Here is a 14,138-nt window from a genome sequence, read left to right on the forward strand (position 1 = left end):
ACAAAAGGCACCACTGAAAAGGAGCATCTCCGCAAGGAGCACCGTGGCTCCACACCCTGTCCCATCCCCATTCCTGCAGCTTGCACTCCCCCTGTCAGGGAGCCGATCTGCTGTCTCCCTGCTCCACCCGGGGTGGGGCATGACTTGTGAAGAGGAACAGACCTTCTGGTTCCTAGGCTGCAATCATAGCTGATGATTACTGGGTGAGTTTGTGCCAGAGGCCACAACCGCCTGACTCACTGCAGAGGAGCTGTCCCCACCTACATCTGCCACAGATACACACAGCATAGCAAGCTTGATCCTCGCAGGCAGACACCCAAGAGCCCAGGCCATGCTCTTCTCTTCCATGCACACCATCTGAGGTCTACTCAAAACAAAGATGAAATAAGTCTGATTTTTCTTTAAAAAAGTCAATTTATTGAAATTGTTTAAACACTTTATACAAGTTCCCAATACAAGTGTCTGCTCCCTGGCTCAGGGTTAATGCAAATACAAAAGCACAGACCTCAGCAGCTATGTGAGATGACCTGAGCTGCCACTTCAAGATGAGAGGTCACACGAGGCAGCCACTGTGCACAGGCAACTCCCCATGGAGAGATGGAAGCTGCATAAGCCATCTCCAAGTACAGACCAACATCAACTCAATGCTTTGGTTGGTTTCTTTTAGTAACTTTGATTCATGTTGCAGAGAGTGAGGTCAAACAGAGGTACAAAGCTTTTACAAACCACTAACACCATGGCTGTACGTAGCTCAGCCCGAGGCTCTCCCTATCTACAGAAGGAAATCAAGAAGTCTGATGCCTCTGAACATACACAATTATATAATACAGCATTACACAATTATAAGCCTGGTCAGAAACAACCAGCTTCCTTCCTTAGGAACAGCAAGTTTGAGCTTTGGAGAGTGACACCATCCTTCTATGAACCGAGATTTAAACTCCAGCCAACCTCATTCAGCTTGTTACAACACTGAAAATGGGGTGTTTCAGAGGAAGGGGTGGGAATCTTTTATTAACTGCATTTTTCAGATATGACTTTATATGCAATGATGGCTTTATCTTTAAAATGCTGGGTTGCTTCCTCTTTGAGCTTGGATTAAAAGGAACTGCTATAACCTTTGAGTCAGTTTTCTGGAATATGCCTTCATATCTCATCACTGAAAATGCTTAGAAGAGAAAAGACAGAATCAAATGGCACTATGTGAGGTATCCTTGAGGAAACATCAAGGGTTGGCAGTGCATTGTTTGGTTTAACAGTTAGCTGCGTAAAGCAAACTGAGATCAGTAATTCATAACATTCCAAATTAGAAATAACTGCAGACTTGAGAGGACAGAAACATGAAAGTCAGTCCAGAAACTAGACTAGATTTAAATGCATGAACAACCAAGAGAAACTAAGTTAATAGAGCTGGTATGTGTGAGGGAGGGAAAAGGCAGAGGTTAAGTGGTTATAAGGAAAGTCTGGGATAGAACAACAGCAGTTTGAACAGGGAACTGTATGTAGCAGTAAAACACATCCATGTGACTGTGCTCCATGTGGAAATTGTTCATGTGATGAGGTATTTCTTAATCCCTCTAGGTCACAGCAGGCACACTGGCCTGGGACTGAACAGATGGGGAAGTCCTGGCCATCTCTGCAACATGTGAATAGGGTGGAGGAGCACCAGGACAGACATGGAGAAGGAGCTGAAGGGAGGGCTTCAAAGGAGAACATCACAAATGTGAAATAATGGCCAAAAGCAGAGGTAGAAAAAGTATGAGCTGACATTTTAGTGAAGTGAATTCAAGAAAGGAGAGGAGAGTTTGTTAGAAGTACCTTGTAACACAAGGGAGTAAAAGTTCAAGCTCAAAGGTAAGAGTTTAGGGTTAGAATATCAGAAACAACCACTGGCAGCACTCAGCATCTTGAAGGGATGGCAGGGACAGCCCCACCAAGAGCCACGCAGTGAAAGTAGAAAGGAGTCATTTTTCAATAACTCTTCCCTGACACCAGGGAAACCTGCAGTTGTTTTAGGAGTTCACAATCTTGCAGCCTCTGGCAGACATGATCTATTTACCAGATCTCAGCAAGAGTGACATGGAGTTAAGCCAAGTCACATCACACTGCATCTTCTGTTGGTCAGCAGCACATACATACAAAGTTGCACACTTTGTCTGACCCGTCATCTTGCCAATCAGTACAGAGAGGAAGGTGCTGAAGAGGGTGCCAATGAGAGTACAAGAGCATTGGAGAATGTCTTCAAGCACTCCTACACAAAGTTTTACCCTAAAATTATGTTTCCCCTTAGCACTGGCTTTATCACTTTGCATACATATGTTCTTTAAATTCCTATACACACACCCCACAATGGGCTCTAACTTAGTGGGTATTGGGACTGAATTGTTACCATCTAATTTAAAAAAAACTAAAAAAGCACCAACATCCATCTAAAAACAGTATCATTTTCCCTTTTACTCCCAAATACTGAAGTTAACCCAAGCTCAGAGGCTTCATCTTTCCAGTGATAATACTCATGAACCTAGGCTAGCCTTCCTCCATGGGCTGGGAGAGAAAGGAGAAGTTATATCCAGTAGCAAAGAGGATACAAAAATATACACATTTTGGGAACAAAAGAGGAAGGCAGAACTTAGAAAGTCTGAGCTCTGTTCAGGACAGTGGCATTGTAGTGTCCTCTCCAGAGGATTCTTCACTACCAGTGCTGGTGGCTCCTCTTCTTTTCATTATACATAATCCTTCCCTGTGGAGGGGGCATTTTTCGGATAGCCTCGGGTGGGTGGATAGGAGGTTTCTCGCCGGGGGCAGGAGCAGCAGAGGAAGGCTCCTCCCAGCAAGGCCAGAGAAGCAGCTGCCCAGCCAATGAAGAGGGCTGATCCAAATTCAAATCTGTGGGAGAAACAAGGAAAAAAGTAAATACTGCAGGCAGTGCCTCAAGATTACAGGCATTGCTTGTGTTCATGATGCAGAAGGGGGCTGAAATCTTTGTGGAAGTGGCTTCCTGCAAGGCAGGCAGTTTACAGTGACAGAGACCTGAGACTCTGCTGACCTTCAGGCCTAGAAAGTTTTGCACACTTGGTTATTCCAGTCTGCCCTGCAAGCTAGCTTGCTCTGCAAGCCCACAAGAAGGCGAAGCTCTAAAAACTAGGCCTCAGACATTTAGTGGAGGAAAAAAAACCTAGAAGTCAAATAAGCTAGGTCTCCTGCAGTCATGCTGCCTTAAGCCTTGGTGCTGCTGCAAGAGCCACAGGGGTGATGAGATCTGGTCACAATGCTCCTTCTGCCCAGTGGGCAAGCCAACCCAGGTAGTTCAGGAAATTCTGTTTTGAGCTGCTGTTGATCATAACTATACCCTATTAACATTTGTCATGCTCTACATTGACAAATTATTAAGTCTATGCATTATGTAAAATGGGTCAGTACCTGGTGTTGACAGGGGTGAAAGGGTCATAGAAGGCCCGAGCCACTCTGTTGCCATACCACGATGTGGCCACCAGCGCTGCCATTCCTGCACACAAGGGGAAAAAAGACCACATCTTATTAAGAAAAGAAATCAACAAAAATCACTGGAAAAATAAGCATCACAGAACAAGCATCTGGATTGATGCTGAGCTGCTGCCACCCTGGGAAGATCTGAGCTGTTGCTTAGACCTGGATGAGAAAGAAATACAGGGATTTAAGGCCACCCACACAAGTCACACCAGCTCAGGACTTCTGGCAGCCTTTTACTAAGCCAGGTGTATGGGTCAGCTCAGCTCTGCTGATAGAGATGGGTGGCATGGAGCCCCCCCCATACAGGGAACATAAGCTAGAGCCAAGAGACCTGTCTGGTGCCTTGCAGAGCCAACAGCTAGTGCCTCAGTCCTCCAGTGAATTCCCAGCCCAAAATGCTCTTGGAGCAATGACAGCACACCCAATATCTGCCTGCCATTTAGAATTGGCACATTTAAGCTTAAACATATCCGTATGTTACTAACCTGCAATGATGAAAATCACTCCGCCAAAAACAGCCATTCGCATCTTTTTCACCTGGTCTTCTTCCATGCACTTCATGCATTTCATGCCAGTCACAGCAACAAATATGGCAACAAGGCCCAGGAGAATTGCAGCCACCATCAATGCCCGAGTGGCCTGCAGACTGCCTAAAAGACATTAGGATTTGAGTTACCAAAAAGAGGATGAAAACCTTAAGATAAATAGAAGCTCAAGTTATCGGGTTTGCTACTGAAATTATGCATCTAAATACTCTGCCCTGTATTATTCAGGATACAGCCAACACATTCCTTTTTAGCTTTAACCCAGATTGTCATGCATCAGGATCAGAGAAATCTCAACCTCTTCTGAAGTGCCCGGCAATCAAAGGGGCATGCAGCTTTTTGCAGGAAATGACGGGGAACTGCCCTCAGACAGCCTTTGTTCCCTGATCATTTGAATTCCAATTGGAAGGATATTTGTTTATCAAAGTAGTATTCAGATCTAGGCTGTCCCTTGACAAAGCCTTTAGACCCATGTTTAAATATGAATAGTGCTATACATATGAACAATCCCACAGCAGTCAGCAAGGCTCCATTATTGTTCAACACTTCCAAAGCCTGTGTTTTATAGATAAAGGTATAAAATTACAATTGTGACAGTGATCCCCCCCCCCCCCCCAACCAAGTGAAAATAGTTTTTTGCCTGAAATATTTAGCTTGCTAGGCTCAAACACTCAAGGGCTTTAACAGCCTCTTGGTTTTTGAAGAATTGGTGGGGTGTTGACTGCCACAGGTAGAACTCACATTCGCTCTGGTTTTGAGCAAACCAGCTCAATATGCTTTATCCAAGACTTGGCTTTATGTTGACTTACACAAAGAGACAGACATTCCAACTCTACACACACATCTAAGCTATTGCACACGCTTTCTTGATATCAAAGAAGGAAAAAACACTAATAAAACAAATTACTGATAAGAACTTCCATGTAATAAAACACTGGTGGAACAGTTAGTGTAGGAATAAGAGGCTGATCTTTATTGCATGGCAAATCAGGTTCATTGAAACAGCATGCATTTTGAAACAGTCCTTAGAAGATCCAGGAACAAATAGGGCTAGATGTTCAGTGGAACACAGGGTCCCAGGAGTACACGGTAGCTGAGGCAGAAGGCAGACAGCCCACCAGCTTTGAATTCTGCTTTAAGTAAATCTGGCTCTGCCTCTTAACAAGTGAAACTTAAGTGGTCTGACAGTATATTATGAAATCAGTGAAAAACACCACAATAAAGCCAAAGTTCAGAGCACAGAGCAATAGGAAATGACTTGCTTTATTAAGGGACTTGTCTTTCTTGGGAAAAGATCCCACAATTAGCTTGGTTAAATGGCTTTTCCTCTTACCTCCTCTAAAGGGGGAAGGTGCACCAAGCTGTTAAACATTTGCTGCATCATTGATTGCTGAAAGCCACTTATGAAGTCATTTATCCCTTTAGCATAAATGACAACAGCAGAATCCCAACACAAATCTCAAGTTAGCAAAAGATACATCTCTAATGTCAGATATTGACCATGAAAAATAATTTTAAGTTACTAAATGAAAAGTTATGTGAATTTTTAGAGCTGCTTCAGCTGATGGGATACCACCTAGAAAACCAACTGAGCTGTCATACATTTAAGACTGAACCCTGTATCACAGCAGCAGTTCTAAAGGCCTGTGGCTGAACACACTAGTTGATACTTTGCGTGGGAAAGAACATTTTCTGTAGAGGTACCAAGTCTGCTTCATCAAGTTATAGTAAATTTGGCTTAATTTTGCTGCAGAAAAAATCTATACAAAGGAGAGTTTTGAAAAAAATTCTTCCAAGAGGCTCAAGCTAACAGAATGCTATCTCAAACAACTAGAAAACTCAATATAGTAAGGAACAGAGACCTCACATCTTCAAACCAGATACAAACAGATTATAAACAAGGGAGAACACATGAAAAGTTTACATGGCTTCAGAAGACAGACTGAAGTGATACAGAACCTAGCTAAAACCTGAAGATGTGCAAGTATTAACTGGCTGCACCCCATGAAAGCTTTGCAGGAACAGTTGAATGAAAATCAGCATCTCAGGTGCAGCAGGTAGGAGAGACTGTGAGCATCTCCCAGGGCCACTGAAGTCCAGCAGCAGAGCCTGGGGGGATCCCAAGTGCTCTTCACCCCCAGGGTTCTCAAGCCTCCCTACTCCGTGGCAGGCGACAGAGGCATTTGAGAAACCATCACAGTGGGACAGCAAATCAGGTTGTAATGTTTGCAGAACAAACTCTCCCATTATTACAAGATGTTTCAGTGCAACACCAGTGTTTTAGCCAGGCACCCTCCCCTTCCCCCAAACTGGCTGTCATGTGTTCAGGCAGGCATTCTGGGAAGCAGCACTTCTGTCTTCCTATCACTTTTGCAATGTGTGCAAGTACACTGACTGTGGTCAATTATCAGACAAGTGGTTACTTATCACGTACACATTACCAGCTGTGCCGCCAGTGGAAGCTGCACATCCAGAGTCTGAGAAAACTAGTTTAGTATTAGTTCTGTTCACACAGGCATTTGCCAGTACTTTAAGAATTCTACGAGATAGCGACATGCAGAATTGCCTTAAGCTGCTCAACAGGATGGGCTAGCAACAATGAGCAGAAATACACAGCATTTTGCTTTTTATAATGTCTAGCATATTACAGAGAGAAACAGGATTTCTCCTGCATTCCTTGCTGCTGCAACAGGCTCAAAGGAAACAGGTATTGCAACCTCCCACAACAGAGAGCATGGGCAGCCTCAGGAACCCAAGGAGAGGAGGAAAAAAAAAAAAGTCCTGCAGAGGGGTAGACAAGCTTGCTGACACCCAACAACAGTTGTCAGATGGCAACAGTGTGATCAATATAAACCACTATTTACTCAGAAGCCAAGTCTTTTTATTGCTGATTAGCAATTATAGACCTGTCCTGAAAATACCTATTAGCAAGAGAGCGGTAAGTACTAGAAGGACAGAGTCTTAAAACTATCACTGAGAACAGTTAGTACACACAAGTGAACCCCTCAGGCCACTATAAAACGCCATAGCTTTATATAAACCCATTAAAAAATGGCATAGCAGCTCTCACTGGCTTCATATAGTGAAACCAACCTTCTTAAAAAAAATGCTAACAGCAGCTTTGACTTAATCTACATGATAAACACTTATCTGAACCCTAGATAAAAATCTTTCCTTCCAACTATCATGTAGCATAGATTGTAATTGCTGGCAATTGCATAGTTGTAAGAAAGGACTTTACCAGCAGAAGTTTAGCAGTATTTTTCTGTCATCACATTACCTTATTTATCCCATGTATATTATGTAGGATATAGAAAAGCTGTTGAGAAGGTGCCATGGATTTTTGTAATGCCTGTTTATAATGCAAAATTATAATAGCTCACCAGTTTTTCTGAGGGGGATTTCTCATTTACTGACTTGTCTGCATGTTTTCACATGGACTTGTTCTTCCCCTCCCATGGGCCTCCATGCAGCAAAGTGATGGCAGAATACAGCTGAAACATCGATGCTATGCTACTCCCTCCAATTCCTGCCACTGGAAGTTTCCCAGAAGTTACAAGCACCCCTGTAGTGTAGAAAGCCTGCTGCACCGTCTACCTAGAATAGCAGTCAGCAGCCTTCAAAGCCTTCCCACTGCAGTTTCATGAAAGCTGAACCTCCTCAAACAAGCTGGATTTGAGATTCTGCTGCTCTGCCTAGCCAGCACATGAAAGTTTACCTTTGCAAGGCATGCAATGCAATGAAGATATGAGCAAGCAGTAACAAATTCAGAGGTCAGCAAAGATCTGTCATGCTCTACACTCATGCTGGCTGGGCCCAAAAGCCTGCTAGCGACTTGGAGGCTGGACCCTGCACACCCTACCACCTTCAGCTTGGACTTCAAAGCATCTCCCCAGCAGTCAGAACACCATATAGAGAGCACCCAGGCAGGAAGCAGACAGCAAAGGCCCTGCTTCTCACTGGAACGGGATGGCTCGAAGGCCTCAGGGTGTGTCCAGTACCAGAGACAGGATCAGCAAGCAAGAATGGCCTTCTACTCTGCCTATCCCAAAGGGAAAGAGAATAAAGTTTGATGCCCTCCTGCAATCACTCAGAAATGGCACTAGAGAAAGTTTGCCTGTAAAACATACAGCATGCATTACCACCATTTCCAGATACTTGGGCAGAGGAGATCTAGGCAGCCTGTTCTCCCACAAAGCCTGGAAATTCCCTTACCAAGGGACTTAGTAATACATAGTAGCACTTTAATAAAGCTGCTTAGGAGAAGCAGCTTGCAGAGCAATAATGCCGACGGATTGCAACAGACTCCAGTCCCCCTACAGACACAACCTGGCACCTAAACAGGAACAGCCTCAGTGGCATTCCAGGTAACCCTCTACCTTGAGAAAGCACGGCACAAATGAGACAATGTTCACATAACTCAGTTTCAGGAGGGAATGGGGATTGAGAAACATGGGAGCAAATTAAGTCTTAACCCACATGAAAGCACAGATACTATCAGGTTCCACCTGCTTATTCCAGATCTGAGGATGAGAGGTGACAGTTAAGACATTTGTCCCTCCTGCTAGCTTAAAGTTCAACCTCCCCAACTCCCCCAGCATCACAGTAAAGCAGCAGTAACCCAAAGATGAACCCTTCCTATCCCCCTCTCCCCCTTCCCCCAGCTCCTGAAACAGGCTCAGCCAGGGTGGTGAAGATGTAGGAGGGAAGATTTCACATTTGAATGATGCTGTTCAACCCAGAGGGCATCCAAACCCTTGTTTATTTTCTGGGCTGGAGCACAAAGGCTCATTGTGAAGGTACTAGGTTTGGCGATGAAGCAGTAGATGAGTCTCAGCTTGTCTCATGCACAGAATCTCTCCCAGCAACACTAAATAGGGCAATGGGCATCTTCAGCTGAAGCACCCTAGACAGGACCCAGAGAACCTCCACTTTGAACAGAAGAGTGGCTCAGTGAGGACTTCTAGAGACTGTACCAGGAACCCCTCTCCCTCCTGTCTCATCCTGTTCCCCATGACCTTAGAGGAGCACAAAGCTGAGCTAGCTCAACAGTTGATGACAGAGGGCTACAAAAACACTGAGGCTGTGCAACAAAGCCTTGTTGCAAGGATGGCTTTTGCACCTCTTACATCTGCATGCAGCCATGCACAGATTTTCACATAAGGCAGCAAAATGCAGCCTTTATTGCCTGAACAGGAGCACATCCCAGACTCACATAAGCCCTCAGCTGGAAAAATGCCAGCATGGGTGCACTCCAGCAGTGTGCAGTTCCAATGCTGGAAGCCAAAGGACCCTCAGTCACTAGCAGCGCACATCAATCTATGCCAAACCAATCTCTGATGTGCAGCATCAGTCAAAGCAGCCAAACATGGACACATCCAGAAAAATGGCAATAGCCACCAGATATCCAAAAGCTTGCTGGCAAAACTTTCCATTACTGCCATGACCTTAAACTACTGTAGGTGTGAGGACACAGACCTTTCTATGGAGGGAAAAAAAATTGCAAAATCTGAGCCTCTCCCATCACTGCATGCAGCCCTGCTGTGTGGCTTAGAGCACTTGGGGCATGGGCAACCTTGGCAGGGAAAGCATGGCCACTTACAAGTTTTTCTGCCCACATGGATATACTGCCTTCTCTGTGGCATAAATGAATGCTATAAGAGCTCTTCTTACTGCACAGCTGTCTCAGTCCCAGGGTGTGGCTGCTGAAGTGGGTGAATGTTTTTCTTTCTCCAAACCTCCAACCAAAACAGCAATGCTGGTTGTCATTGCCCAAGCCTCTGGCTGCCTGTAGGACCCCAAAGCGTGCCAGGGAAAACAAAGTCAGCAGAAAAGATATTATGTCAGTAGACATGCTCTGCTTTTGAGCAGGAAGGGCACAACCTGAGAAAGCTGGACTACCAAAAGAAAGAGGTGTCTTAGCCACGCCTTGCTGACTTCCGAAGGAAGAAAACATTTCCAGTGATACACTTGTTTCCCGGGCTTCTTGAGAATTTTCAGGCAAATATGCCCTATAGGGCTGGATAAAAGGTCCCTGGCACTTCACAGCTCCCCTGCAGCCTTGGAAGAGCCTGTTTGCAGAACAAAGGTGAGGGGATCAGCTGTTATTTAGTCCTTAGAGATGAATGGGACAGGTCTGAAGGTCTTTTGTCAGGTTTTTAGGAATCCGTCCGGCAAAACTTTACATTTGATTCTCCAGGCAGGTTTAATTTACACAACAATGGGCTACAGCCACAGAGCCCCTCAGGCAAGTTTACCTTTTCAAGTGATCCATGGGGTGCTGGAGATTCCTCAGCTCTGCTGTATCCTCCCACCCACCCCCCAATGCAGAGATAAAAGACTTGAAGCTAAGCTTCAATTACTACTCAAAGCAACCTGTGTGCTTAGGCCGGCCCTTATTATCCACAGCTCAGAGTGCTAAATGAGTGCACCACACACCTGAAGGGAGTAATTTGCACCTCCACCAGCTGCAGGGCCTATGGGTGTTCAAAGCAGGGGAGCAGGAGTGCAGCCCGATGTGGAATAGCAAGGAAGGTGGGGCTCAGGCTGTCCAGCTTTGCCACCATCCCTTCCTGTGTGTCACACTAGCAATCTAACTTGGGGATACTCCCAATGGTCCCTTCTCTACAGTTGATGGGAAATGGCATGCTCATTCCTTTGGGAAAGAGAAGGTGACCAAGGTAGCAATTATTCTTTTATTAATTATAGCTGGAAAAAGATTAAGCAGTCCCAGGACACACTAATCTCACTGGTATAGTCTTACCAGACCTGGGATGAAGAGAAAGATATTGGGACAGGCCAAAAGGGTGTTTTTGGCTTTTAGTTTTGTCATCTGTTTAAAAAAACCAAAAACACTTGTGTCAGGTAAGCCATAGTCTGAGAAACTGTTCCAGCACTCTCAGACCTTGTGAGAAGACGTCTACCTAAAGAGCAGCACAGAAAAGCAGACAAACAGACAAGATAGAAACAGGCTTCCTTCACTAAGACTCCAGCTCAGAGTAACCACCCAAAGTGATGCCCCAGCAGGGCAAATAGCAGTTCTCACATGCAGGAGACAGCTTTACCATCTCAGGCTGATATAAAAGACTCATGGATTACTCTGAAATAATGATCTGCCTAAAAACTGCAGGCTGTCCTTATCTGGGCTAGAATCCAGCTCACCTGCCAGCCCTTTGCTGAAAAGCCACAAAGGAGTAACAGTGATCTACTCAGAAAAGAACAAAGTTGTACGACAGTAGCAGCAAGATGAAAACGTGAAAGTTTCAGCACTGTTCTATGAACTTTGCTTTACTGCTGAACCATACCCAAAGACAGCCCCGACCGAATTTCTACAATCAAAACTCTTGCTTGAAGTTACAGCGCTTCACTTAACACCACCAGGGACAGGATCTGGCCCTCCGCAAAGGCTTCATTGGGGGGTAACAGCCACCGTTGCTGTCCCGTCGCTTTGCGGGACCGGGTCGCAGGTCTCCCGCTGCTGCCGGGGCAGACCAGGAGGCTGCGAGACGGCTCCCCAGCTCGCCCAGCCCCGACGGGACGGACATCAGGGGCGGTGGGGTCTCCGACGGACCGACATCCAAACCCCTGCACGCCGAGCCCCCTTGGGACCGGCAGAGGAGCGACGAGACCAGCGTCCCAGCCCCGACAGGACGGACACCCCCAGCGTGAGCCGCGATAAGCGCCGGGTGACCCGGACGGGACGGGCACCCCCAGCCCTTGCCCCCGACTTACTCTCCAGCTTGAGCAGCGAGTCGTACACCTTGCACTGGATCTGCCCCGTGCTCTGCATGGCGCACGACATCCAGAGCCCCTCGTAGAGCGCCTGGGCCGTGACGATGTTGTCCCCCGCGTAGGATGCCATCTTCCACTGGGGCATGGCCGTGCTGATGATGATGCCGATCCAGCCCAGGAAGGCCAGCACGAAGCCCAGGAGCTGCAGGCCCCCGCTGGCCATGGCTGCACGGGGCCGGGGGGTGGCGGGGCGCGGGGGGCCGCCGGCGGGGCGATGCGGGGCGAGCGGGACAGCGCGGCCGGCTCCGCGCAGCGCAGTGGCGGCCGCGCACCGCCCCGCGCCCCTATTAAGGTCGCGCAAAGGGCGCCCCCTGGCGGCCGCGCCGCCGCCCCGCCCCGCGGGGCTGCCCCGACGGGCCGGGCTGGGCCGGGCCGGGCCCGGGCCGCCCCCGCGGTGCGGCGGGGCCGGGGACCCCCCGCCTATTCCCGGGGATGCTGGCGGTGGCGGCTGCGGCGTCGAGGGGGGTGAGAAAGGCAGGAAAATGTTCCCCACTTCCCCCGGGGCGTGGGGGGGGCATCCTTCAGGGTTTTGCCCGGACCCACAGCACCCTGCAGCCCACCCTTCCCAGCAGCGCCGTGGGGAAACGGCTCGTGGGACTCGCCACAGCCTTTGTACCCGCTGCCCCATCAACACCCCTAGACGCTTTGGCACCTCTGGTTGTGCTCAGGCGTCTCCCACCTTTAGGGCCAAGGGCCCTGAGAGCCAGGACCTGAAATGATGTTCCTTGGGCCTGGCTGCCTGTAGCCACTCTTTAACAGCCAGAGGTATAAACAGGCCTTTCTGGTGCAGACACACTGCATGTGCCAGTGGAGCAGACAGGAAAGGTAGAGACCAGACTGTGGCAGTCCTGCCTGGGTCTGTGTGACCCACCTCCAGCAGTGTGGGACAGGAGGGGGAGGACTTCCCCACCCCACAGCTAGGTCAGGGGGGCCTTTCCCACCGGGAAGAGTCCCTGCCTGGCTTCTCTAGCATGCAACTCACATAGGTATAAACTGCTGTGAAGGGAACAGTAGAGAAATAATGGGAAATTATTATCATTTTTAAAGGGCTGTCAAAGAGGCCGCTGAGCAAACACTGATCATCCATGTACAAATGCTTCCAGGACCCTAAGTCCAAACTTTGAATCTATCATTTTAATAAGGACCATGTGCTGCACCTCTTTGAGTTACTGGGTCTCTGTAAAAAGAGACATTTGACTTTCTGGATGCTTCAGCGAGCCAAGTGACTTGCCAAGGTTTATTGAACAAGAGGTTTGCTTATAGACCAGGAAGAGAGCTGTCCTCCTTTTCAGCCCTGTAGCTTTCCCGTTACTACAGTTTCCCTTTATTCTATGTGAATATTTGAATATTGATGGATCTGGGCTCAGAAAAGCTGGAGTGAAGGAAATATTGTCTCTGCCAGAGGGCCCAGGGAGCACATGGCATGGCCTGAGTGGTGCTGCCTCCCCTCACCGCAGACTAGATGGAGGGAACATTCAGTGGGTGTCTGGTGTAATTCCAGGCTCTGAGATAAACAGGTGGTAATTACTGATAAAGGCCTTGCTGGAGGTGGGGATGGGGTTGTACTGTTTTGACACTGTGGTTTACTGCATTCTGATGACTTAGGGGATTTTGCTGGAGCTGCTTCCTCAGATTTGCAAACAGCCAAACAAACACACTTGTGATTACCTGACCGGTACTGTGCAATGATGGGGGGGTCAAAGAGGAGAAAACCAACTGCAGTCTTACCACACTGAGACAAAGCAAGTCTAGTTTGCTCTGAAAACATTTGCAGCTGCTGGTCCCCAGCTTCTGGGTGTCTGCACTGCTATGAGGAAATCAATCTTTGCTAGTTACATTGTAGCAAATATTTCCAGTCATGTCTCTGGTGAATGTACATCCTTTCTCACTTGCATGTAAAGCCATTAGGTAGCTTTGAGGCTGCATCTGTAGAAACAGTGCTTTTCTTGGTATCTGTGTGCCCCAGTTTTACAGGTTTGGGAGGCTGAAGAAGAGGAAAGACACAAAGTTTTCTCTGGAAAAGCAGAGATGAAACAGATGCATCACTGTGCATATTCATCAAGGTTTCTATACAAGGAGTAGAAAAAACGGGGTGGTGCTGGCCGTTGGGGTTGATCCCTGGGAGAAACCCTTCCCTGCCTGATAAGGAGGGATGGCAAAACCCCATTCTAACCCAAGGAGAGCAGGGTTAGGAGTGTCTGGATTTGACCATTGATGTCTGAGTAATCATATTGGTCCAATAATGTCCGTCTGCAAAGGAGCAGGCAGTGTTCCCAGGTGCTTCAGCATGCTGAAGTGACTCACTCCTGCTCTGGT

General features: G+C 47.4%; 1 protein-coding gene across 1 annotated transcript; it reads right to left on the reverse strand.

The window, feature by feature from the left end:
- Positions 1-394: 394 nt before the first annotated feature.
- Positions 395-12,069, reverse strand: CLDN1 (claudin 1). Its single transcript, XM_026093547.2, has 4 exons — positions 11,763-12,069; positions 3,972-4,136; positions 3,418-3,502; positions 395-2,883 (listed from the first exon to the last, which is right to left on the reverse strand). The coding sequence occupies exons 1-4, from the start codon at positions 11,983-11,985 to the stop codon at positions 2,721-2,723; spliced, it is 636 nt and encodes a 211-aa protein (XP_025949332.1). The 5' UTR covers positions 11,986-12,069; the 3' UTR covers positions 395-2,720.
- Positions 12,070-14,138: the final 2,069 nt, after the last annotated feature.

This window comes from Dromaius novaehollandiae, chromosome 9 (assembly GCF_036370855.1).
Source record: "Dromaius novaehollandiae isolate bDroNov1 chromosome 9, bDroNov1.hap1, whole genome shotgun sequence".
NCBI lineage: Eukaryota > Metazoa > Chordata > Aves > Casuariiformes > Dromaiidae > Dromaius > Dromaius novaehollandiae.